This window comes from Neofelis nebulosa, chromosome 4 (genome assembly GCF_028018385.1).
Source record: "Neofelis nebulosa isolate mNeoNeb1 chromosome 4, mNeoNeb1.pri, whole genome shotgun sequence".
In the NCBI taxonomy this organism is placed as follows: domain Eukaryota; kingdom Metazoa; phylum Chordata; class Mammalia; order Carnivora; family Felidae; genus Neofelis; species Neofelis nebulosa.
This window is the reverse complement of record NC_080785.1, coordinates 128470722-128494139: the sequence shown is the minus strand read 5'-3', so window position 1 is coordinate 128494139 and position 23418 is coordinate 128470722. Positions and strand designations below refer to the sequence as shown.

The 23418-nt window shown below is 37.3% G+C and overlaps 1 protein-coding gene across 3 annotated transcripts in view; it reads right to left on the bottom strand.

Moving 5' to 3' along the window:
- Positions 1 to 23418, bottom strand: part of CNTN3 (contactin 3) — a 340674-nt gene that overhangs the window by 77850 nt on the left and 239406 nt on the right. For all 3 annotated transcript variants that reach the window (XM_058726205.1, XM_058726206.1, XM_058726208.1), the window contains exons 6-11: positions 23044 to 23247; positions 21485 to 21587; positions 20536 to 20720; positions 16771 to 16907; positions 15681 to 15810; positions 12823 to 12973 (exon numbers count right to left, since the gene is read on the bottom strand). In XM_058726205.1, the coding sequence (XP_058582188.1) occupies positions 12823 to 12973; positions 15681 to 15810; positions 16771 to 16907; positions 20536 to 20720; positions 21485 to 21587; positions 23044 to 23247 (910 nt within the window). The remainder of the gene's footprint in view (positions 1 to 12822; positions 12974 to 15680; positions 15811 to 16770; positions 16908 to 20535; positions 20721 to 21484; positions 21588 to 23043; positions 23248 to 23418) is intronic.

The window sequence follows — 23418 nt, the reverse complement described above, 5'->3', positions numbered from 1 at the left end:
TCAAATGACTTCTTACTCTATTTAAAATAAAATCCAACATTTTTATCATGGTCTTTAAGGCTCTCATCTCTGAGACTTCATATTTTATTTATTTGTTTATTTTATTGTCTTTCTGAGACTTCATATTTTATTACTCTCCTGATTTACACATGACACCTCAGAGACACTGGCTTTCATCAATCTCATTCCCATCTCTAAGCCTTTGCCCTTTTGGGGTGTCTTCCCAGAAGGCACTTCTCCCAATTCTTGGCATGATCCTTTATTACCATTTAGTTATCTGCCCCAAAGTTACTTCCTTAATGACCCCTTTTCTTTTTTCTTTTCTCTTCTTTCCTTTCCTTATCTTTAGAAAATATTTTTTTTTAACATTTATCCATTTTTGAGAGACAGAGAAAGGCAGAACATGAGCGGGGAGGGGGCAGAGAGAGGGAGACACAGAATCTGAAACAGGCTCCAGGCTCTGAGCCACCAGCACAGAGCCCGACACAGGGCTTGAACTCACAAACTGCGAGATCCTGACCTGAGCCAAAGTCAGATGCTCAACCGACGGAGCCACCCAGGCGCCCCTGATGGTTTTTCTTTTAAAAACTCTATAAAATCATATATTTTTTTCATTATGGCTAAAAAAAATATCTTTTTAACTTCTATGTATTCTTCCTCTCTCTTCTGGAATCTCTATGAGGTCTTTTCAGTTTATCTGCATTCTGTATTTCCCTTCTGCAAGTCCCATGAGGAAAGAACTGTGGCTGCCTTGTTCGCGTGGTTTCCTCAAAGCCCAGGGCATGATGTAGGTGTGCCAGAATGCACTTCCCAAAGGTGGCCACAGTTAGATTTTGCATCCCACATGCTCCCCTAGAATCTTGCTACTGTCTCATCAAGCGGTAGAGTCTAATTCCCCTCCCTGTGAATCTAGTTAGCTTGGTGATTCCCTTATAACCAGTGGAATGCTAGAAAAGTGAGGTGTTGTGTCTTCTGAGCCTAGGTGACTCATCTTCCATCATGCTACCTTGAATATTCACTCTTGAACCCATCAGCTTCTTGTAAGCATTTCAACTCCCCAAAGCCACCATGTTGTAAGGAAGCCCAAACTAGTCCACGTAGAGATATCACATGGAAGGGCCTTGGGGCTGCCAAAGAGACCGCAGTGCATAGATAGCTCCCCATTCTTCTGGCTCCTGACTGCAATAATGGGAGACACCCTGAGAGAACACTTAGTCAAGCCTAGCCAAGCCTTTTCCCAATTCTGACCCATACAACAATGAAATTGAACAAAGTGACTGTTATTTTCCACCATTAGCTTTCAGAGTGATTTGTTACGCAACAATAGTTAATGGGAACAGTGGATGTTAAATATTTGATGAATAAATGAATCTTGAAATGAACAAACATGTATGCAGCAGAGTCTGAGGCTATAAAAATAGATAAGCAAAAGGCTCTCTGAGAATCCAGGTAAGATGGCCTTCTGCACAAATAGTTATAATATGTCCTGTTAGATGATACAGTTGGATAAAGAAACCACAAGGGTAACGCAGAAGAAAGAGAAATTAATCTTGCCTTCCTGGCTTGGGGGAAGGCTTCCCATTATGAGTAACAAAAAGCTGTACCTTGAGTGATAAGGAAGGGTTCTCTAGGTTGAGAAGAAAAGATATTCCAGACAGAGGAAATTGCAGGAGCAAAAAGGCAGGATGAAATGAGAATTTTGTTTCTTTCTCCCTTCTTTTAAAAATTATCAAAAGGCAATGGTATGCAGCCCTGTCCTCTAACTTGATAGTCTTAAAAATTTTTTTAACGTTTATTTATTTTTGAGAGAAAGAGACAGAGCATGAGTGGGAGAGGGGCAGAGAGAGAGGGAGACAGAACTGGAAGCAGGCTCCAGGCTCTGAGCTTTCAGCACAGAGCCTGATGCAGGGCTCGAACTCATGAGCAGTGAGATCATGACCTGAGCTGAAGTCAGGTGCTTTAACCGACTGAGCCACCCAGGTGCCCCTCTAACTTGATAGTCTTAAGAGTCAATATTCGTACTTTGAGAGAAAGCATCTGATTTTTCCTATCTTAAACATATTAGCAGAAAAAATGCAAAAGTAGTATGTGATGATAATACATGTTTCTATAATAGCATTAATATTTTTATTTTTTCAATTTTCATTGAGAAGTGGCATACAGAACATTGACTGGGCTATTAGGCAAGTGAGTGTGGGATTTATGGGCCTGAGCAAGAAATGCCCTATGACCAAAGAAATGTGGTTTGGGTGATGACACCCAGTAAATAAACATTTACGCTGAGTATGGGTATGAATTAATTAATTTACCCACTTGTAACAAGCAACTGGCTTGAAGTAGATTCCAATGTCCAGCACTTTTAAATTCATTAACCAGCTTTCTCCTACCAAAATCATGACACTGACAAAATATTTTAAAGTGGCCTTAACTTTTATAATTCTTAAAAATCAATCTGAGTTTTTACATGGTCATCTGCAAAATTTAGCAGATATGATTTATAAAAACAGCAATTTCTTTAATAACATTTAGGTAAAATTTATTTGTTTAGGAAGTTTAGATAATGGAAAACTCAACTGAGTGTTATAGAAAACAAATGTCTTTACTCACAATGTTTTTTTGATCTCCACACCCAACGTGGGGCACGAACTCATAACCCCAAGGTTAAGAGTTGCACTCTCTACCAGCTGAGCCAGCCAGGTGCCCCTGCTCACATTTCTTTTTAACTCAGTCTTATTACTCCTAAAGCATCTGAGCAACATGATAAAAAAAGTTAATATTAAAAACGACATCAACAGGTGCTTTTTCGGAGAGCATATATATAGAAGCCACAGTAGGAGATGCTTCAAACATACTACCTTATTTTTATCTTTGTAACTAGAGTCCACTGAGATAAAGAAATGTGAGAGAAATGGAGCAGGGACAGAGTTGGAAATAATCTTTCCAAAGGAAACTTGGTCCTTTCTTTCTTTGTCAGGACAGGTCAGTATTTTTGTTCAACCTTTGCTAAGAGTATGTGCCAAGCAAATGTCACCTAACATACTGCCTAACTTTGCAATAAGAATTTCTGCAAAAGGGGCACCTGGGTGGCTCAGTTGGTTAAGCATCCGACTTCGGCTCAGGTCACAATCTTGCGGTTCGTGAGTTCAAGCCCTGCATTGGGCTCTGTGCTAACAGCCTGGAGCTTGGAACCTGCTTCAGATTCTGTGTCTCCCTCTCTCTCTTGGCCCTTCCCCAGTTAACACTTTCTCTCTCTCTCTCAAAAAATAAACATTAAAAAATTAAAAAAAAAAGAATTTCTGGCACAAATAAAGAAACAAGACTCAGAAATTAAATAACCTGTCTAGCTCCACCTAGGTCTTAAGTGAAAGGGCCAAAATCTGACACACACCTTTCTGATTCTGATGCTTTGCTCTTTCCATGTGTTACAATTAAATCAAGAAACAAATTAAACATAGATTTACCTTCATCTGACACAGTGAATAATGTGTACAGTATTTAGTATGCTGCATGCCCATTAGGCATAAATAATTGATGTAAATACTAATACAAGTACACATTCGGAAACTTAGATGTCCATAGTTAATGGGAGAAGCTCTGTGGGCATGTACTGGTGGTTGGCAGGTGGGATGCAGCAGAGAGGAAGTGATTGGGATGGCTTCCTAAGAGCCCATCCAAAACCAAAAATCTGGATTCCATTGATTCTTCTCTTAACTTCACTGTTAAATAATAGCTTAATCTTCTCATAGGGTATGGGACTTAAGGGGCAAATGTGCCCTTTCCTCTTCCCTTAACAGCTGGAAGCATGAGAAAAATGGAGGTGTGGATTAGGGAACCCAGACAGGGAAGAGGACTGCTCTCTATTTTCTGAGATGGTTGTATTTTTACCCAGCTATCTCAATCTCTCCTTTAATTAAAAAGATCTTCCGATGCTCATTTCCTTTGAAGGGAGAGAGATGGCTGTCTATGTGGGAAAGAACTCAGTTCAGGCTCTTTTATTTTTCTGATCATTTGTGGACTTCAGCACGGACACAACTGGAATGAATATGTAGTTTCGCCTCCTGTCTATGTCATCAACCATTTTGTTCACATGGTGTTTTCCCTGCTCTTTTGTTCTGCTGGATTTTACATATCCTTCAAAACATAGCTCCGGGGGTGCTTCCTTTGAGATGCCTCTCCTTCTATGGAACTGCTCTCCCAATTCCCAAGGCTGAGCTGGCATGTCTTCTCTTTGCTTCTCACTGGCTTCTGTACGCCTCCACTGCAGGCAAGGTGGCAATGTCCAGTTTATCCATCTTGTCCTGGAGGTGATTCCTAGCAGCACCCCCTTCCTCTTCTCAGTTTACAGAATAAATTATATGGTCACCTTGACCATATAGTCGATCCCAGTGTAACTGATGGCTAAGTTTTCCAAACTCTAAACAGATTGTGTTGTGGGCTCTTTAAGGGCCCTTACTGTTTTGTATTCATCTGTGTATTAGTGCTGAGGGCAGCCCCCACTGCTGAATAAAGATATGACAAATTAGTGGATAACATGAGTACCTTCCCTACAGACAGGGAGCAGGAATGTCAATCTTTACTCAACTAATAGCCAAGTCCTGAAAGTGGCAACATCACACATATTAAATAAAAATCTCCCTTGATCTTCTAAATTTACCACTTAGAGATTAATTTGGAACTAATGGTACAGGAGCAAAGAATTACCTGAGATCTTAGCTGTTTGCCCGAGGGTAGATTAACTAAAATCCACTGAGCTTCCATACCCATAGGGTAGTTGTGAAGTAACAGCTGTTTAGATGGTAGCCTTAGGATGAAGGGGAAGATAACAAAATCTAGCTCTTTGGGTGAGAGGGGGTAGCCGAAGGCAGATAGACAAGGGAGCAGCATTTTGAACAGTATGAAAAAAAATACAGACTCTCCTGTGATAAGAGAGAGAGGAGCCAAGACATGTGGTTGAATAGGGAAGGGACGGAGACTGAAACTTTGGCAAAAGTATCATTCTTCTTCGTCTAAGAGCTTGAAATAAGGGGAAGCACCATCTAACAGATTTGCTGAATAGTAACAGAGTTCCTAGACACATCTTTACAAAGCAAGAGTGTGGTGACTAGTAGTAGCAGGAGCAGAAATGCCAAGTGGTTCTTGCTCTGACAGAATTATTTTGGTTACTGGCAAAAGTTTTGATTCTGCTTCTAAGTGCTGTCATGGAATTGCTCAATGTTTTACAGAAGGCAAAAGTGGCCTCCTGGGAGCATTTCTTGAGCCTTTCAATTTCTTTAAGCTACTCACAAATTCAGGATGAGGTGAGTGTAAGATTGCATGTAAAATTTTGCTTAAAAAAACGAAAGTATAATTTATATTTATTGTAATTCACTTTTGGTATGCAGTTCGGTGAGTTTTAACAAATCAACGTGGACATGTAACCACTGTCACAGTCAAGACCTAGAATAATTCCCTCACCCCTGAAAGTTCTCCCAGGTGCCTAAACAGTCAACCTCTCCATCCACTCTGGCAACAGTGATCACTGTTTTTTGTCTCTAAAGCCGTACTTTTTTCAGCACTGTCATATAAATGGATTCATACAGCACATCATGCTCATTGCACTTGAAAGCCAGTTTCTAAATATATGTAAAATGTATGCTAAGAATTGGTTAATACATTTTAAAAGCATTGTGTGGATTATGGCTATTAATATTTGGAAAAAAAACCCTTTACTATTTTTCTTTAAAAAGCATTTAAACTTCTATAATATTAAATGCTGCCTAGAACATATGAAACAATTTTAATGTGTTTAATTAGAAGTAATGGGCCATTCTTTGACTTTTTTTGAATTGAGGCTATTGCAATAAAATATTTACTACTGTAAGTAATAGCATTCAACTGAAAGCCCTATTTTTAAAAATAATTGGTTAATGCATTTTAAGTACCACTAAGTGATACAGAAAAGCTAACCATTCTTTAAAATATGCCAACTGGCTATTTCTTCTTGAATACCATGCCTGCTCGCATTCTCTAGAGTCTTTTCCAATTTTACTTTGCTTAAGGAGAAAAAACATTCTATTTTCACTCCAGTCTTTTTTGAAAATATGTGGATTATAAGCCAATGAATGAATGAATCAAAGAACAGTAAAACACCAACACTTGGTGTAATACCACTGAACACTCAAAGGGGCAGGGCATTTCTGTTTATTCAGAAACCGCTGTTTCCTGCAGGGAGAAAAAGCACAGTAACTTTTCTCAGTACTGGATGATACAGATATAAAACAAAACAACAAAATAGCAAACAACAACAACTTTGCCCAGTCCCGACGCTAGTAACTTCAAAGGTTAGAATATTTGCATACTAGGAGACTTATGCTGACTTTTACTTAATAAATCGATTCTTTTGCTTCTATCTATCTATCTATCTATCTATCCATCTATTACATATAATTTGTTGTCAAGTTGTTTTCCATACAACACCCTCTGTTCAACCCAACAGGTGCCCTCCTCAATGCCCATCACCCACTTTCCCTCTCCCCCATGCCCGATCAACTCTCAGTTTGTTCTCAGTATTTAAGAGTCTCTTATAGTTTGCCTCCCTCCCCCTTTTTAACGATTTTTTCCCTTCCCCTCCCCCATGGTCTTCTGTTAAGTTTCTCAGGCTCCGCATATAAGTGAAAACATACGGTATCTGTCTTTCTCCGCCTGACTTAATAAATTGATTCTTTATAAATTATGACTGTTAGTCATTTAACAAAGACTGTAAAAACAGGATTCTCTACTCAGAGCGTAAATTTCCATCAGCTTCAGAAGTAAGGTGTTGATGCTCTACCATGTAATGTTAGGTACGTTTCAAGACAATTCTAAGGCCATGGTTTCACAGCTACCATGTCATGCTCAGAACACCTAAATTTCTACCTATAGCTCAAGGTTTTCTCCTGAATTCCAGGTTCATTTAGTCAACTTCTGTATGCTCATATATCCAGTTGGGTTTCCAAAAAGCAATTCAAACACAAACAATCCTAAATACCACTTGGATTTGCACTGACTTCTGCTCTTTCTGTAATGTTCTCTCTCTCACTGAATAGGTCTACCATGCTCCGTGATGTCTAAGCTGGAAATTTAGGATTCATTCTTGCCTCTAAAGTTTTTGTCAAATCATTAATTTCATCAACAACTCCTATGTCCTGTGGATTTAACCCCTTCTCATACTCAATGCTTCTCTCCATTCTCACTGCCATTTCTTCAGTTCAGGCTAGAATAATCTCATGTTCAGACTGGTGAATTACTACTAAGGGAGGTTCTTCCCTCAAGTCTTTCTGCCACTCCAATCCATGTTCTGTTGCCACCATTGTGCTTTTTTAAAGAAAATAATCAAAATTAAATATGATCTTTTAATTCTGCTACTTTGATATTACTCTGTTGTTTCTCAGTGCCTATGGAATAAAGCCCAAACTTCCTGATTTAGCTTACCATCATTCTCAGTAAGATTCCTGCTCACCTCGATAGCCCTATTCTGTCTGCATTCCCCCTTGCCAGACACTTCACACTTGAAGTAAACTGAAGCTACTCAGGTATTTATGCCTTCCTCTGAAGCATTCTTCTTCAGCGAACTCTAGTCATTTTTCAAATCTTGCTGTACATATTACATTCTCCAGAAGTCTGCTCAGATCCCTAATTTGGAGATGGAGCCTTCTCTGGTAATCACAGAACATACTGTACTTTACCAATTGAGTTTTACTGCGCTTGTCTGTATACCTGAAAAGCTACCAACAAGAGGATGGACTTCTCTGACAAAAATTAAATATCTAGTTCCTAGCACAGAGTAGGTGCTCAAAATATTTTCCAATGACTGAATGACCACTTGATTTTAAGACCTTAAGAATCACTATTTACATTGTAAGCTCTTGTAATCTATTCAGAACAGCTTTTCTAAGACCTCTGCTGGGAAGTAATTCCTTTAGTACCTTAGTTTGAGATGCTCTCTCGACCTCAAAGCAATAACCCTGATTTCTTCAAAGCGATTCTGTAATTTAGTTGTCTCAGTGACTTAGATTCTCATTACTATGCCTGATGCGTTAATTATAAAGCTGTTATTGTGCTGATATAAAACCTTACAAACCAGGTAGAAGATAATTATTCATTGTGTGATTGTGTGATTTACACAGTAGACATATTTATTAATTTTTGCGATTTTTAAGACATATTTAATCCTTAATTTCTTTTCCTGATTTAGACTTTATTTTTTTACATTTATTTTTCTTGATTTGGGCTTTAAATAATAAAGTATGTGTATATACTGGCTTAATCAAAAGTGTATTTGCCACCAGCATTTCCTACGCTAGGCTGGAGAAAGCTTTCCTATTTATAAGTTCCTCATGCAGTGACAAACCCAAGTTCATATACAAAAGATAAAGAAAAAGGAAAAGAAAAAAACCTAAAAAACGAATGGATTTACAATCCTGCCATAAATACCCTATCAAAAATTTTGTCTTCTATTTTCAAATGTGTCATTTGTTCCCCCAAATGAGATTTGAATCTCGATGTTTTAAGTCAGAACAGCCAATGATTCAACAACCACAATAAATCTATCATTTAAAGTGCTTCCTCAATTTGGCTTAAGGCTGTGACCAAGTCAAGAGGGACAGACATGGGGCTTTTGCTGCCAAGTGATGGCTGAGGCCCACTCTGATTTCACATGAACTTGGAGAAGATTCAAAAGTGTAACTTGTTCAATAATTGCTTCTAGCAGCGTTTCCCCTAAGCATCAAGGCTCCGACTCATCAGTACTTTTGCTGTCCAAGGAGATAAAAGCAAAATCCAAATAATCAGACCCGGTACTATGTACTGAATGTTTGAGTCTCCCCAAAATTCATGTGTTAAATCCTAATCCCCAATGTGATGGTATTAAGAGGCTGGGCCTTTGGAAGGTGATTAGGTCATGAGCAGGGAGCCCTCCTGGATGAGATTAATGCCCTTATGAGACCCCAGAGGGCTCTCTTGCTCTCTGTCTGTCATGTGAGGATGTAAGGAGAAGACTGCCATCTGAAACCCAGAAGAAGCCCCTTATCAGAACTTGACCAAGCTGGCACCCTGATCTTGGATGACCACACCCAGAGCTGTGAGAAATACATTTCTGTTGTTTATAAGCCATCTGGTTTATGGTATTGTGTTATAAAAGCTCAAACTAAGATACTTGGGAGGGACTGCAACACTATGGACCCTCTTCATAAACATGTTTCCTCTTTTTAACCCTATTTTTACATCTAAAAGTTTTCTTATTCATCAAAGAGATGTTACAAATACTTAAAACAAAGTGGAGGGTCAGTAGTCCTGAAATGGATAGAAGTAACACTGATGAACGTGATACATGTTAGAGTAAATCGTTTTCCTCTTTCTACTTAAAACATAATGCCAGTTTGAAAAAACCCAAACAAACAAACAAACAAACAAACAAAAATGTAATCCCAAATTCTCATTGCATACAGGCCTGCCAAAAGAAAAAAAAAAATCCATATTCCCCAATCTCCCTTGCATTTCAGTTTGGTCAGCTAACTAATTTCTGCCCAATAAGGCATAAAGGAAATAACCGTATTCTGAGACGTTCCTAAAAAGAGGAAGAAGTGTACCCTGATTTCTACCTGCCTCCTTCCTGTCACTGGGAGATGACATTGAGGAGCTAAAGCCATGGCAACCATCTTGGTTCAGGATGTGAAGAAAGTAAAGCAAGATAAAAGAGGTCTGTGTTTTGGACAACTGTGGATTCCAGATAGTCCCAACTGCCTACCTTGAGAGACATCAACCAGCCAACGAATCACCCAACCAAAAGGCATCTGTCTTTCTTAGTCACTGTTACTTTCAACATCTTATTTGTAAAATATCCTTATTCTTACCAATTAGTATATCTGCAAATATCAGACATTATGCTAAATGCTAGCTGTATAGTAACTATGCAACATAGGAATTATTATCTCTTTTGTGAGTGAGGAAATTAAGATTCAAAGGTGTTACATAATAGATCTAATGACACCAAGGTAGTAAGGAGCCGAGTCAGAAGTCCCAGATCAGATTCTGGAATTTATACCCTCTTTTCCTGTATTACCCCATTACTCTATAATGTGGGAGTAAATCCCTCTTTGTGTGCCTCTTGCTAAAACTCTTAATCTTCTTATCCTCTTTTGAAATTAAGATTAAAAACCTCTGCCTACTATAGGCACTACTGCGAGGACAACTGGGTTTATTATTGTGTAAAACATTGAAATCCTTGGGACTTAACTACTATTTAATTTATGTACACAGTTAAAACTATTTAAAACTTTTTTAACACGAAAAGTCAGTAGTTACATGAGAAGACTTAACTTCCAGTACAGACACAAGTAACTAATTTGTGCCACAAGCCTTTACTTGTTTCAACTGGTTTACAAAATTAAACTCCAAATCACTAATTAACTTCCTATTCCAGAAATCTATTCTGTGAGGCCCAGCATTTAGCTGGATTGTGTTTAATCACTCAGTTCACAATTTTGCCTTGTCATCCTGCTGTGGCTCCTTTTTAATGGAAGTGTCTCCCATTAAATACTGGAGGAATTGGAGATTGTATTATCATACCAACTCACAAAAATACCTTGGTGTCTTGGTAATATAAAAGCAGTTCAACCTGGTTGTCAGCAATAAGACTTTGTAATTAAAAAAAAAAAATTAATCCATATTTTTTTGACCTAATGTTTTATTGTTTGTTTTCCCTCATCTCCAAAAGAGTAATCTGGATTCCATGACTTCAAAGGCTGAGATGGCCTCTAAAATTCTGGGCTCCTTATACAAAATGTGACATTGAAAATACTTAGTGGTTATATCTAGAGTCAGGGATTAAAATCTTGGTTTATGTGACTTTAGGCAAATTGTATTATCTAAGTTTTATTTTCCCCATTAGTAAAATGGAGATGATAATATGATCTATACATCACAGAGTTGCAGAGATGTTTAAAAAAGATAATGCACACAGAGCTCTATATTAGTTTCCTCTTGCCTTTTTTTTTTTTAATTTATTAATTTACTTTTGAGAGAGAGAGCCAGCATGAGCAGGGGAGGAACACAGAGACAAGGAGAGACAGAGAATTCCAAGCAGGCTCCACACTGACCGTGCATAGCCTGATGTGGGGCTCGAACCCACGAACTGCAAAATCATGACTTAAGCCAAAACCAAGAGTTGGATGCTTAACCTGAGCCACCCAGGTGCCCTAATTTCCTCTTGCTTCTATAATAAATTAGTACAAATTTAGTAATTTGGCCTAAACAGCACAAATTTATTACAATATAGTTCTGGAAGTCAGAGGTCCAGTATGGGTCTTGCTGGGCCAAAATCAAGGTATTATCAGGGCTGCATTCCTTGGGAAGGTTGAGAATTACTAAACGCTCCTTCATGTTGTTGACAGAATTCAGTTTGTTGTGGCTATGGGACTAAGGTCCCTGTTTTCTTACTGGCTGTCAACTGAGGGCTGTTCCCATCTTAGAGAGTACGGCAAATTCATTTGCTCATGGCTCCCTTCCACCATCTTCCAAACCAAAAATACCAACTGAAGTCCCTCTGAAGTATGAAATCTCTCCTGCCTTATCTTTGATTATCATATGTTTCTGACAAACTCTTTTGCCTTCCTCTTACAAGTATTCAGGTGATTACTTTGAACCTACACACATAATCCAGGATAAACTTCAAATTTTAAAGTCATCTGCTTACCAACCTTTATTCTATCTTCAACTTTAATTACCTTTGGTCATCTATGTAACACAATCAAAGGTTTACAGGAAAAGGACACGGACATCTTTGGGGTCAATATTCTACCTATCACAAGCTCTGAGCATAATACCTGGCATGCAGTTAAGTACTCAATAAATAATAATAATAGCCAATACTTACACTTATTCACTGACAGGTAATGACCTAAGTGCTGTATAGATATTTATGTATTTCATCTAGCTAACAAGCCTCATAACATACTAATTATCATCTTCATTAAAAATGAGAAAATGAGACACCAAATGGAAAGCTTTACACTGAGGAAGTAAAAGGCTGAATGAAGATTTGAACCTGGGCAGTCAGTCCGCACTGTAAGTGACACCTTTAAGTCTCATTCTTCCTCTTCATTATTACAATAGTCAGGAAACCAAGCAAGCCTTTGTCTAAACTAAAACCAGGAATGAGAAGTTATTTCAGTACAGGGAAATGGCAATATTGGTATTTATTTGGCATATACTCTCATTATGTCTTCTCTACTTTGTCCTGGGACGTTGGCTCATCTGAGTCTAGGACAGACCTTTCATCATTCTACTTTTGAGTCTTACCACGTGACTGAGGAGAAAATCCTTGATAAAATAAGGTATTCTATGTGGGAAGAAGCTAGATGATATATCCAACCCTTTTTCGATTTCGAAAATTTATTACTATCTTCATGAAAGTATTACAGACTCGGGGCGCCTGGGTGGCTCGGTCGGTTAAGCGTCAGACTTCGCTCAGGTCATGATCTCGCGGTCCGTGAGTTCAAGCTCCGCGTCAGGCTCTGTGCTGACAGCTCAGAGCCTGGAGCCTGTTTCAGATTCTGTGTCTCTCTCTCTCTGACCCTCCCCCATTCATGCTCTGTCTCTGTCTCAAAAATAAATAAACGTTAAAAAAAAATTTAAAAATAAAAAAAGAGAAAGTATTACAGACTCAAAGTTACCACTGTCTTGGTTCTTCAACACCTCATATTCTACTGAAATGCTGGTGCTTCTGATTTCATACTAAGAATCCACTTTGACATCACTATTGAAAGTAAGAAGAGTACATCACCATTATTTTGGACAATAAAATACCTTTCATTCTCCTGCACGATCACATCTCCTCTCTTCCATGAACGGAGTGCTTTGGGAGAGGCTCTAGGTTTACAATCCAAGCTGACCATGCTGCCCACTTGCACTTGAAGCAACTTTTTCATTGGAGTCTTTGAAAAATCGGGAGCAGAAGCTGAAAGGGAAGAGAGAATGAAAATTTACTTTCAATTTAACATTTTAAAATACCTGTGGGTTCAAAGGTTGACTTCATAATGACTTTTATTTATTTTTTAATTTAAATTTTAGTTGGGTTAACATACAGCCTAATATTGGTTACAACTACTTAAAATTTTTCTTTAAGGTGGATTTATTTTTTAGAGAGAGACAGAGTGTGAGCAGGGGAGGGTCAAAGAGAGAGAGAGAGAGAGAGAGAGAGACTGAAAGAGAGAATCCAAAGCAGGCTCCAGGGTCTGAGCTGTTAGCACAGAGCCAGGCAAGGGGCTGGAACTCCCAAATTGCAAGGTCATGACCCGAGGCGAAGTCAGATGCTCAACCAACTGAGTCACCCAGGCGCATGTGTTATAACTACATTCAAAGTTTCCTGGCACACAGATGTTAGTACTTGATTTACTTAATTGCGTGGGCACCACTCACAGGATTTCAAAGCTCAAAAAGTAATTCCTATCATTGTATGTTCCTAGAAGTTCTAAATCTTGGGATAATTTTTTATGTAGAAATTTCTAAACTTCACCATTAAGTTTTAAAATAGCTCAATCATGAGCGTATCAAAATGAAAAACATTTATCACAGAAAGTTAGTTCCATGCAGACAACAATAGGCTCATTGTCCCTTGTGATCTCCAAGACCCAGCATGTGGCACAGTGCCTGGCACTTAGGTGCTCAGTAAATGTTTTTAGAAGGAAGGCTGAGTATACTGAATTATTATCGTCTTGCATAAAACTGATCAACATCCATTATAAAATTTTCATATGCTTATGTTTAACTTCTGAGTTGGAGAAATCTATAATCTGCATTATTATATTAATGTTCTAGTATCACATTAAATATGATAACATGTAGAGAACATTATGTCTGCTGATAATGAACAGAATGTTGATCCCGAAACAACACTTGAACATTCAAGATACATAATAATGTATCTTTGAATGAAATGATAGGTTAATCAGAAAATCAGTCTTTTATTGCAAATGTAGAAAAAGTTAACTAAACATAGTGCATTTCTCCTAATGTCTAATACTCTGCCTTATAGCAAACCCGAATGAATATAATTTATTTTTCTCGTAAGTGGAGATCATATAGTGAATTATATTGTGTGATTCTATATAAGAGTGTGGATAAAGAAGATACGTTATCAAGGGGTTGTTGGCCTTAAAAATTAAGATCTTAAAAGGACACTTTTGACTAAAAGTATTTTTCCCATACAAGAGCCTCATATAGCATTTTGGGTAGGAAATCATCCATTTTAAGATGAATAAACTATCACTCATAAGGCTAATTTAATACAAGAGATAGTAGTGCTTCAACTTAAGACTGTGTACAAATTGTACTCTCTTTTTGTTATAATACCCCACCTTCCCTGTCATGGATAACAGTAGCCAGATTTTCAGCTGATGATCTGCCCTTCCCAGACTTCAGGCCTCCTACTGCAGAGAATGCATTTCTAACCACCAGGCATGAAGGATGAGAGAACTGCTTCCAGTAATGTCAGTGCGGCACCTGACATTTTGGGCTGAATAATTATTTGTTGTGAGAGGCTGTCATGCGCGCTGTAGGATATTTACATTGTAGGATTATTTGTGGGTAGCCTTTCTGGCCTATACTCACAAGATGCCCGTAACACACACTGGTTCCCTTTTCCCCTATCTATCACCAACACTGTAACAACCAAAAATGTCTCCTGACATTTCCAAAGATTTCCTGGGGGCAAAATCATCCCCAGCTAAGGACTGCTGAGTTAGCAGGTGCTTACAACCTTTGGGCCATATTGGATCAGACCAGCCATGGGTATGTGGCCCAAATCAGGTACACAAGGCCAGTGACATGCAGGACTGTGACTTCTATATGAGCAATTCAGAAAGCCATGTATTTTCCACTGTATTGACTGTGCTCCTGGAAACTGAATGTGTTGGGGAACACCATATAGAGCCTGATGATGGTGATGATGCTTGAGTCCTGCCAGGATCAAATTCTGTTCAGATCCAAATCTATATTTTAATTACATGTAGCGATAAATCTCCCTTCTACTTTCTCTCTTATTTATGTCATAACTATGCTATGCCCTGACAATTTTTTGGTTGATTTTCAGGCATTTGCAACTTACAAAGTGTTTTTCTGGATAACTGCCCTAAACACAATATAACATATAACATTTTCTGTCTTTTCATATACTTAAAGTGCAAGAAGAAAATAATTCAGAATCTCAAATGGTTGAGCCTTTTAAATGAAAACTTCAGTATGCCCAGTGTTTGAGGCTTCTAGCAGGGTTATTCAAACCAAAGGCAACTCCTTTTGGAACAATATATGATTGTTTTGAATTCCAGTATTTACTTTTCTGGCCCAGTAACAACAACAGCAACAACAACAAAACCCACCAAATTTACTTATTCTCTTAAAAGGCATTGCTCCATTTAAAATATTAGAGTTGCATAAGGATGTCTTAGGTTGACATTGTTCCTTACTGTTGCCCTACTTCAACCTTTGAGGCTTATTCCACCTACAACTGTGGCTTTCCTTTAGAAATCATTAAAATATATTCTCTGGTTAAAACCCCTGAATGATATTATAACAATAGGAATGTAATATGAGAAGTAAATACTTCTTGTTCTAGCAAAAAGGGAGGATTTAAGAAAAAAAATATGACAAGAGAAGCTTAGTCTTACCTATAACCTTAAGTTCAGCACTGGAATAGATGAGCCCATGTTTGTTTTCTGCTATGCACTGGAACATGCCAGAATCAGTCACATTTAGGTTGGATATTGTAAGGGCACCATTTTCTATCTGTATTCTCTCCTAGGTGATAACAAAAATGTCTTGCATATAAATGTATATATAATTTGAAAAGAAAAATGAAAACCACTATTATTTCAGTCATACACAAACCTCCTTCATTTTTCCTCAGAGGATTGTGCAATCTGACTTGAAATTTTAACTTTTCCTTATTTAAAAATTTGTGACTGATTTAACATAACAGCCACACATTAGTAATACTAATAAACACCCTTCAGTCCAAATGTCTATTGGTAAAATAAATAACAAAGAAAAAGGTACAATATTGCAGCCATTTTATTTTTCCCCGTGGCTAAAGTTGCAGACTTTAAAAAATGTATCATGTTTCCACGCCGTCAACTGGAAAGGTTTTCATCATTTTTTTAATCACACAAATCAAACACGTTATAAATTCTGTGCATTAAAAAGAGTTCTGGGAAACACATTTATTAAGGGTTTTTAGGTAGTATGACAGGTTATATATAGAAATTGGAAGGAATATAATTGACTTAGTACACAATTTTTTAAAAGAACAAAAATTACATGGCTTAAGAAAGAAAGTGATTGAGAAAATAAGTATGTATGTAAGAAGGTAACCACATAACAATTATTCTCCAGAGGCCATACCAGGTTGTCAGACAGGGAAAAGCAAATTATATTCCACATTTGATCAAGGTAAGGCCTTCCCTAATTTCAAAAGCAAAAAACAAAAATCAAAAAACAAAACAAAACAAAAGAAACAAAAAAACTATACCATAGTTAGACTAAATTCACAAGATCACCTTTTCCCAATGACATTCAATGTTGAAAATATTTTCTTCTTGGCAGATTGGGTACTTGATTTTATATTTTATCCCCTTTGACACTTCTTAAGGTGCGAATGAATGCTTGCAAACTCGAGTCTACTTTGGCACTAGGTACGAGGAAGGCATTTATTTAATGTCAAATGAAGAGAGTGAGGATTAACCGGGCTCATTACCTTACCTCGAGCACAAGGGCTTCTCCATTTTTCAACCATCGGTAGGAAGGTTTGGGCTTACCACTTGCCCGGCATTCCCAAAAAAGATTGTCCTCCACTGCTATTTCTACATCTCTTATGAGCTGAACCCAATGAGGCTTTGCTGCAATGAAAGAAAAAAAAACCACACCACCCAGCAAGTAAAAAATAAATGCTTTACACAAATGGATATAAACACTGTGAGCAACGGATTAATGTGAGCATAGTGGCTAAAATTACATTTAATTCCCTATTTACTAAGTGGATATGGGAAATGTTTCTAGATTTGAGGATGGATGATGCAATCTATCACTTCCTAAGCCAAACTCATTATGTTTTCTCTGTTTTCAAAATTCTGGGCACTGTATTCTATTTCCTCAGATGGGTTATTAGCAGTAGATAGTAATGCAGGTACAAAAAACATACTCCTTTCCAAGTGCATTTGTGAATCATGAGGTCACAATTGATGACAACTTAATACATGAATGACAGCAGATACTAGTCTTAATTACACACTAAGAATTAACATCCATAGAAGAGAAACTTCTATAGCTGAGGAAAAAAATACGTTCCTCAAATTAGAAATAACTTTTAATTAAATACAAGCCGATGAACATCTTATGAACCTCTGTGTGAATTAAAATGAAAGCAGGGAAAGATGGATAAATTGGTTCAATTTGAATCATATGACTTATGAAAAAGAAGGAGCTCGTGCAACCTTAAATTATGTATGCAAATCAGCAGCATCAAATGGATTTATCATTTTCTGTTACATTTTAGAAGATATTTGGAAAATTCTCTCTACAGATGAAAGCAACATACCAGTTAAAACTAAAGCCTCTCAATATACACAATCTATTCAGCCAAGTCTCAGTTTGCATCTTAGACCCAAAACTGGGAGGTGAGATGTCTTACTGGTTTCACATTGCATTATGTATGTGATGTCTACAATGTGATTCACATGTGCATTCTCCATATGGAGAAACAGTGTATCTATTTCTATTTAATTGTAACCATGGGAAGATTTGTCTTTGCATTTCTATCTCATAAAATTGCTTTTTTTTAATCAAAGAAATTGAAATGAAAATACAGCTATTTAGCTCTTAGAGAAAACATACTGGTCTGCATTTTACCTTATTATTATTATTATTATTATTATTATTATTATTATTATTAAATGACTTTCCCAGTCTGAAGTGTAGTTCAGTGCAAAATCACTTCACTCTATTTATACTAAAGCATATTTTTCTTCTTTCAGGAATTACAAGCATTTTTTGGGATAAGACCACAAAGAGACTCACACATGAGCCCTTGACTGAGATTCAAGTTTCTAGCAAAAAAATTGCACTGGCTTCTCAGTACTACTGTTCTTCTTCTCCAAATGGGAGGAAAATTTGCTGGACTGAAACCAATTCTGAGATTACAACTGCCATGTTAATGGTGATTTCCCCCCTTATTCTATCATATTAAATCCAAATATTCTATCTGGCCATTTTTTACGTGAAATATTAGAGTGGATAACCAGAGAACTTCATGGCACGGATTGAATACACTACTCTTAAGCCAGAAGTGTAGAGTAACTTTCATCAAACACCCCATCTCATTAATTTCTGATATATTTCTCAGGCATATATCATATTACCAACCCAATGGACTAGAGCAGGATTCTACCTTCTCTAGTCAGTAGAGTGGATGATGTCGGTTGTCTGGTGTGCATCTATTTCCTCCTTTCTTTATTTATAAAATAATCCCCATTTCTCACTGAACTATCCTCTCTTCCATTGCCTCACACTGTCCATAAAGTTCAGGAATATCTGACCATATTCCCTGTTCCAAACAGAGGCCCTTAAGTTGTTTTAAGCCAATTCTCCTTGCTAAGGTTTGGTTGAGGAATGAACTTTCGGGCAATGAGATTTGAAACGAGATTTGCACAGTGTTCTGGAGACAGTAAGGATGAACAAGATTGATGCTGTGGTTACTGCGGGCAGACATTGTGTGACTATACTGGAGAGCAACATGCAGAGTAAGGGAAAAGACAGATAAGAGCAGAAACAAATCATAGAGAAACTGAGCAAGGGCCTGATTATATGGTACATGAACACTAGCTTAGCTTTGGATTTCTTGCCCCATGAGGCATATAATTGTTTATTTAGGTAGGGCTGCTGTTCCAGATAGCTCAAACATTGCTGCTGTAACATTACGACAGTTGGAATATTCGAGTTTTCTTTTTTTTTAATGTTTATTTATTTATTGTGTGTGTGTGTGTGTGAGAGAGAGAGAGAAAGGAAGGGCAGAGAGAGAGAGAGAGAGGGAGAGAGTGAATCCAAGCAGGCTCCCTGCTGTCAGCACAGAGCGCCTTGTGGGACTCAAACTCATGAACCAGGAGATCACGACCTAAGCTGAAATCAAGAGTCAGATGCTCAACTGACTGAGCCATGCAGGTGTTCTGATTTTGTGTTTTCTTGTAATGGTCACCTCTTACCCTGGGTCAGGTAATGGTTTCTCAGAAAGGAGTAAGTAAGCTTCTCCTTTGAAGCTCTCTTCTATGAGAAAAAAGGACTTGCTGTGAGTGATCTGTACAGACTCATGGCTTAAGTGTTCATCAACCCACCTTTACATCATCCCACCAGCATGTAGACCTTGACACCTGGGTAACATTAACTTGGTCCTGTATATTCTAATCTAATCACATAACAAGAGTTACAACACAGAATGACTCAGAATATTAAACCAGGCCTCCATGTTGCTCCTGACAGATCCCAAAATGTTAAAATAGTTGAACAGGTGTCAGTCTACACAGAGATAATGCAAATTTTTCTGAGGGAGGTCAGAAAAAGCCCTCTAATTTTAATATTTGTCTTTGCAAACATTCTCCTCCTTGAAACATTTACGTGTATAGCCTGTTTTCATTGCCACTTTCTAAGATAAAAAGAATACAATGCAATTTGCCTTTCACACAAGTGGTCAATTCCCACTAGTTTTACCATGTTTCTGATGATTAAATTCAAGTATATATTCATTGAGCATACATCTTTACATAAACTACATAAACTACAGGACATTTTATAAAATCATATATTTATACTTTCTAAATCATGCTTTCATCAAAAAAACCTAATGTATTTTGTAATAAAAAAGATTTGAAAACAAATTTTGGAAAAAAAAAGATAATTTAATTTTCCTACCAACAGACTCTAAATTAAGGTAATGTTATAATCCTTTCCTTACCCCAACCAAACAGTATATCAAATAAATGTCATTATGAATTAAAGGCAGCAAACAGCACAGTTACATTATTGGAAGGGATAGGAAAACACTGAAGAACTCAAGAGTCTGAGTTCATGTGGTTTGTCAAATGCAGTAATTGCAAGTTTTCACCATCAACACTTTCTTTCTTCTTAGTGAAGATCAGAAAGAAAGATACAAAATCACATTTTCTAGGGGAGAGGACAGATACAGAGGAGATCGCTCCTTGATATGATTCAATGCATAAAACATTACTCATAGAAAAAAAGGATAATATTTCACTACTGTAGGAATCATTTTAAAATGCAAAAAGAAGACATCACGCTTCTGATTTCACGGCAAAATGTTACTGTTTTTAATTCCTCCTATGACAAATATTTATCGCTATTTAACAAAATGCAGGATTGAACAAGTGGACATTGGGATTCTGCCATAATTTCCCACCACCCGACAACATTTGATAGAACAAAAGCTAAAAATCCAATTAGCCCAAAGTAGAAGCTCACCATAGTAAGTGAGACGCCCTCTGGCGACATTTCTTCCTCGTGAATTCTCAGCAACGCATTCATAGGAACCGGCATCTTCCTGTTGGAAGTTGGGGATTTCAAGCACACCATTGAATTTCCTCAGTTTAATTTTACTGGAAAAGGGCAGTCCATCACTTCTCCTCCAATTAATCTGAGGTACAGGACTAAGAAGAAAATTGTCAAGTTATTTGCTATTTTATTCTTATTTAAAAAAATTTTTTTTAATGTTTGTTATTGAGAGACAGAGAGAGATAGAGCATGAGCAGGGGAGGGGCAGAGAGAGGAGGAGACACAGAATCCCAAGGAGGCTCCAGGCTCTGAGCTGTTAGCACAGAGCCCGACGCAGGGCTCCAACTCACAAACCCGTGAGATCATGACCTGAGCGGAAGTCGGACGCTTAACCGACTGAGCCACCCAGGCACCCCATTATTTGCTACTTTAAACAGATGTCTGGATGCATGTTAGGCTTGACAAAATAAAGCTTTTGTTAGGATGGAGCAAAAAGGCACCCGTTTTCAAATGCAGAACATCTCCAATTGTTAATCACATATACCTGATACAAGGCTTAACCTCAGTTGCTATTTTAATAAAACAAATTCTGCATTTTCTTGAGTTAAATCATGATTTAGAGAAAAAGCTGAACACATATCCATTGTATTAAAATACAATAAATGAACAAGCAAAAGAGAAATAACACCAATCTAGTTCATGAAATTAGGCAGGCATAGTCATTGTCTGCAAATTGCCTTTATGGTTTCAGCCTAAATTATATATGTGCATTCTCCTTATATTTTATTTTTCCTTTGCTTCTAAATGAAAGAAAATTTTAGAAAATAAATAAGGAAAAGAAGAGTCTGTCAAAAACTATCTTGATCTCTTTCAGAAAACTAATACTTCAGCACCCTGTAGTAAATGTTATAAAACTTACTTTCCAAGAGCAAAACATTCCAATTTCACAGTTGCACCTTTAGCCACTGGAAGAGTTTCTGGAAACTGCACTTCTATTTTTGGTTCATATTCACCCATCACACCTGTAAATCCACCATATAAAGTTAATAGTTTCAATGTTTCCTGTGGAACTGTCCCATTTTTCTTAAATAAAACTTTCTTTTTATCCATTTTGAACCAGTTTCTCTAATGATTTAAATTACTCACTAGCCATTCATTAGGAACTTTTAAAAGCAGAGCTAAGTGGGCCAAACACACAACATTATTAAACATCAGGGACCTTGGATTCCATGATTCATAAATTACCATTTACAGAGTGGTTCCGAGAAAGCCATTATGCTTTTTACCTTGTATAAAATGGGAGGCTTTTTTATTCTGTATTTAATCTGGACATTTCTGGTCAAACTGAAATATACAATGTATTATGACTTCTTGAAATATCCTAAGGAGCAAAAATTATGGGAGGGAATTTACTTAATGGTACCCTGGTAGCAAAGAAACCAATCTTAAACTTCTTAAATGGCACCCTGGAGACAAGAAACAGTAACTTCATAAATGAGAAAGGTCAAATTCAATTATAACTGACTGGAAAGAAATGTTTAGGTAATATGTGGTCATGACATTGTGCTGTATCAGATACGGTTTTGTGTAAGTGGGGCAGTTACACAGGATTACAAATCTGATTCCTTTAAAGCTCATGTGTTCCCTTGAAATAGCCATGAAGGGGTAGAGAAAACACATTTATTTTCTTTTCAACTTTACTAAGGTATGATTAGCAAACAGAAATTATATATATTTAGGCTGCATGTACAACCTGATATTTTTTACTATGTACAATGTGATGATTTAATATACATATACATTGTTAAATGATTATCTCAAATCAAGTTAACACATCTAGCACCTCACACAGATACTATTTTTAATTTCTTAATATTCTGTGGTGACAACACCTCAGGTCTACTCTTGTAGCAGATTTCAAGAATACAATACAGTATTATTAACTATCATCACTATGCTGCTAGTGGCAGGGAAATGGGGAGAGGTTCATCAAAGAGAATGGACTTTTAGTTACAAAATGAATATGTTTTGGGAATCTAGTGCATATTTTTTTAAAAAATTAAGAGATGATTTATATACTATAAAAATACATCCAGAGCTTAAAGAAGCTCACGGTGGCCAAAATCAGGACAGGTGACTTCATGACAATGTAATCTGAACCTAGGCTGAGAAAAACCTCAAGCTTAGTTGAATGCTCTCCTGTCACCATCTTGAAATTCCTAATAATTTCTGAACACTGGGTCCATCATATTTATTTTGCACTGGTCCTCGAAAACAATAAAGCTGATCCTGGGTAAGGATTAGGTACAGGGACCTATGGTCAATGAAATGATCTTTCTTCATCACTGTACTCATATTTTTTTGTTCAGCGCAAAGTGAAATAATTCTTCATGGCATACTTTTCACTTTTTCCCATTTTTTTTTTTGCTTGGATTCACAATATTTACATTTAGAATTGCACCTTGAAATATTTCCTACCGTCAGAACGTAGCACCAAAGGAGTTGGGGAGCCCAGCACTCTGGTGTTCGTCACCGTACTGGTCACCACACACGTGTAATTACCCACATCGGATGGTTCCACCTTGGCAATATACAGGTGGCCTGTTTCTTGAGAGACAAATCTCCGACTGTCTTCTTCAACAAATGATGGATATTCATTGAAGATCCAAGCATATGATAGTTCTTATAAAATTTTTGGAGAAAAGAAATCCCATCATTAAGGCAAGTTTTCCACAGTATACTAAAAATACGTACACAAAACCACCTCTATGACAAAGTAATGGTGAGTGGTTCTATCGCAGGTCACGAAGAGAGACATTTCTGTGAACTGATTCTGCAGTCAGTCTGCATTAC